We start from the raw sequence: 3,392 nt of genomic DNA, 5'->3' as shown, positions 1-3,392 counted from the left end.
TCACCCAGCCTGGTGTGCAGTTGGCATGATCTTGGCTCACTGCAATCTCTGCCCCCCAGGTTCAAGTGATTCCCCTGCTTCAGCCTCCCATGTAGCTGGGACTACAGGCACACACCACCATGACTGGCTAATTTTTTGTATTTACCATGTTGGCGAGGATGGTCTCGACTTCCTGACCTCATGATCCACCTGCCTCAGCCTCCCAAAGTGCTGGGATTACAGGCATGAGCCACTGTGCCCAGCCAGGAGACACATTTTTAAAATTTATTAACTTTTTAATTGACAAAAAATGGAATCCGTTTATTTTATACAGTAAGTTGTTTTGAAATATGTATACATTGAAGAATGGCTAAATCAAGCTAATTAACATATGCACTACTCATATTTATAATTTTTTTTGTGGTGAGAACACTCAAAATCTGTTCTCCGAGTACTTTTCAAGAATATAATATGTTGTTATTATTCATAGCCACCATGTTGGAAAGCAGATCTAGATCTCTTGGATTTATTCTATCAAGGAAACAAATTTAAAGGAAAATACTCGTTAACGATGCGTGAATTTGTGTGCTACTTTATATCAGCTTTACTTTTTTTTTTTAATTTTACTTTAAGTTCTAGGATACTTGTACAGAACATGCAGGTTTGTTACATAGGTACACATGTGCCATGGTGGTTTGCTGCACCTATCGATCCATCATCTAGGTTTCAGGCCCCACATGCATTAGCTATTTGTCCTGATGCTCTCCCTCCCCTTGCCCCCGACCCCCCGACAAGCCCCAGTGTGTGTTGTTTCCTTCCCTGTGTCCATGTTATTTCATTGTTTGGCTCCCACTTAAGAGTGAGAACATGTGGTGTTTGGTTTTCTTTTCCTGTATTGGTTTGCTAAGGATGATGGCTTCTAGCTTCATCCATGTCCTTGCAAAGGACATGATCTTATTCCTTTTTATATCTGCATTGCTTTCCATGGTGTGTATTTGTACCACATTTTCTTTATCCAGTCTACCATTGAGGGGCATTTTGGTTCCATGCCTTTGCTATTATAAATAGTTATATTAGCTTTACTTTTAATATCCTGGGTTACATCTGCCTTATAGAAATTAAGAAGCTGTAAATGGCTTGTGTTTATCCTAGGATGTCAAGATTCCCTTGTTTATTTCTCTGTCCTGAGAGTACTTCTCAGATAGGGAGGGCACAATTCCTGCCTTTCTCTGACAGTCAGAATAACCCTATTGTCAGTGAGGACCTGCCGTGGTGGTACTAACCAATCCCTGCCAACCCCCATCACGGGAAGCTGGTTGGTTGGGTCTCTGTGGCTTTGCCCCAGCAAGTGCTCTGATATGAAGTACAGTAATTCATGATGCACATCTCTCCATGTTAACAGAGTTCTACATTCATTCATTCACGCATGAATTTATAAATATTTTATAATGCCTTTTACTTGCCAAGTATTGAGACAATATAAATTTCTGGAACAAGGAATGAGTTGAGTGCTGGTCAGAAGGATGTAAGGGTAGTCATCATGTGGGATACAACCTGCTGGTGACAATTTGGCAACCTAGTTCTGAGAAAAAACAGGTATAATGAGACTTGTATTCCGGGAGCAAGGAGGAAGAAATGCCCAATCTTCCTGGGGGAGATAGGAAAGTACAGACATTGTCGTAGAATATTCAAGGTGGTCTGGGGTACTTAACATTCACATGCCGGAGGCTGGGGACCTGGGGTCCAAGGAAATCATGCCTGAGTTATTTCTAAACTCACATTCCTGCCTTCTGGCACAGCACCTCCAACTCTTGAGCACACTTGTGTCCCAATGTGAGGAGTAAGGGTGTTTGTATGGCCTATTTTATGTATTTCAATTGCCTTTTGAAATATTTTTTTCTGATGAATAAAGAAATACATATAAAATTCAGAAAAAATATATAAAAACATAAACAAGGAAAACAAAGATCAGCTACAATCCCACTGTCTAGAAAGAATCATTTTTTACTTTACTTTTCTTTTTTTTTTTTTTTTTTTTTGAAGACGGGGTTTCACCATGTTGGTCAGGCTGGTCTTGAACTCCCGACCTCAGGTGATCTACCCACCTTGGCCTCCAAAGTGCTTGGATTACAGGCGTGAGCCACCACGCCCGGCCAAGAATCATTTTTTATATATATTCTTCCAAATAATTTTGTATTTATATTGTAGATTTTTTTTAATTAAAAGGGTATTCAACCACATAGATTAGTAAGCTGCTCTTTCACTAACCTATGTGGTTGATGTAACGTGGTGTACATCGTCTCCATGTTAACAGAATTCTACATTACATTGTTGGTAATCCAAGCACTTTGGAAGCCAAGGTGGGTGGATCACCTGAAGTCAGGAGTTCAAGACCAGCCTGACCAACATGGTGAAACCTTGTCTTAAAAATAAATAAATAAATAAGATAATCAGTTTGCTTTTTACTTATGATGCATTTTCAATTTAAGATACACCAGAAGCTAACATTCTACTGAATTTTATAAGAGAAAATAAAGAAACAAATGTTCTGGATGATGAAATTGACAGTTATTTCAAAGAATCCATAAATGGTAAGTGACCCTTTAAGTATATTGCTTTTTTTTTTTAAGACTGAAATTGGTCCTGTAAAGATTTGTTTGACATGGTACAAGATACTACATTCATTTTCCGTAACTACTGTATTTCAGCTTTTCAAAAGGTAGTTTAAAATAGTGGGCATCTCTTCTTTTCTTTTCTTTTCTTTTTTTTTTTTGAGACAGAGTCTCCCTCTGTTGCCCAAGCTGGAGTGCAGTGGCACAATCTCGGCTCACTGCAACTTCTGCCTCCCAGGTTCAAGTGATTCTCCTGCCTCAGCCTTCCAAGTAGCTGGGGTTACAGGCACCCGCCACCATGCCCAGCTAATTTTTGTATTTTTAGTAGAGACAGGGTTTTGCCATGTTGGCCAGGCTGGTTTTGAACTCCTGACCTCAGGTGATATGCTCATCTCAACCTCCCAAAGTGCTGGGATTACAGGTATGCACCACCATGCCTGGCTAATTTTTGTAGTTTTAGTAGTGACAGGGTTTCACCATGTTGGCTGGGCTGGTCTCAAACTCCTGACCTCAGGTGATCCACCTGCCTCGGCCTCCTAAAGTGCTGGAATTACAGGCATGAGCCACCGCACCTGCCTGTAATTTTTGTATTTTTAGTAGAGACAGGATTTTGCCATGTTGGCCAGGCTGGTCTTGACTCTTGACCTCAGCTGATCTGCCCGCCTTGACCTCCGAAAGTGCCGGGATTATGGATATGAGCCACAGTGCCTGGCCCAAAAATAGTTTTTTGTTTGTTTGGTTGGTTGGTTTTTGTTTTTGACATGGAGTCTTGCTCTGTCACCCAGGCTGGAGTGTAGTGGC

At 40.7% G+C, this 3,392-nt stretch overlaps 1 protein-coding gene across 1 annotated transcript in view; it reads left to right on the top strand.

Moving 5' to 3' along the window:
• The window catches only part of MEIOB (meiosis specific with OB-fold), a 40,746-nt gene that overhangs the window by 23,302 nt on the left and 14,052 nt on the right, over positions 1 to 3,392 (top strand). Inside the window, exon 9 of the mRNA XM_017510813.2 lies at positions 2,469 to 2,570. Coding sequence (XP_017366302.1) covers positions 2,469 to 2,570 — 102 coding nt within the window. The remainder of the gene's footprint in view (positions 1 to 2,468; positions 2,571 to 3,392) is intronic.

This window comes from Cebus imitator, unplaced genomic scaffold, assembly GCF_001604975.1.
Source record: "Cebus imitator isolate Cc_AM_T3 unplaced genomic scaffold, Cebus_imitator-1.0 Scaffold444, whole genome shotgun sequence".
Taxonomy (NCBI): Eukaryota; Metazoa; Chordata; class Mammalia; order Primates; family Cebidae; genus Cebus; species Cebus imitator.
This window is presented reverse-complemented; position numbering and strand designations above follow the sequence as displayed.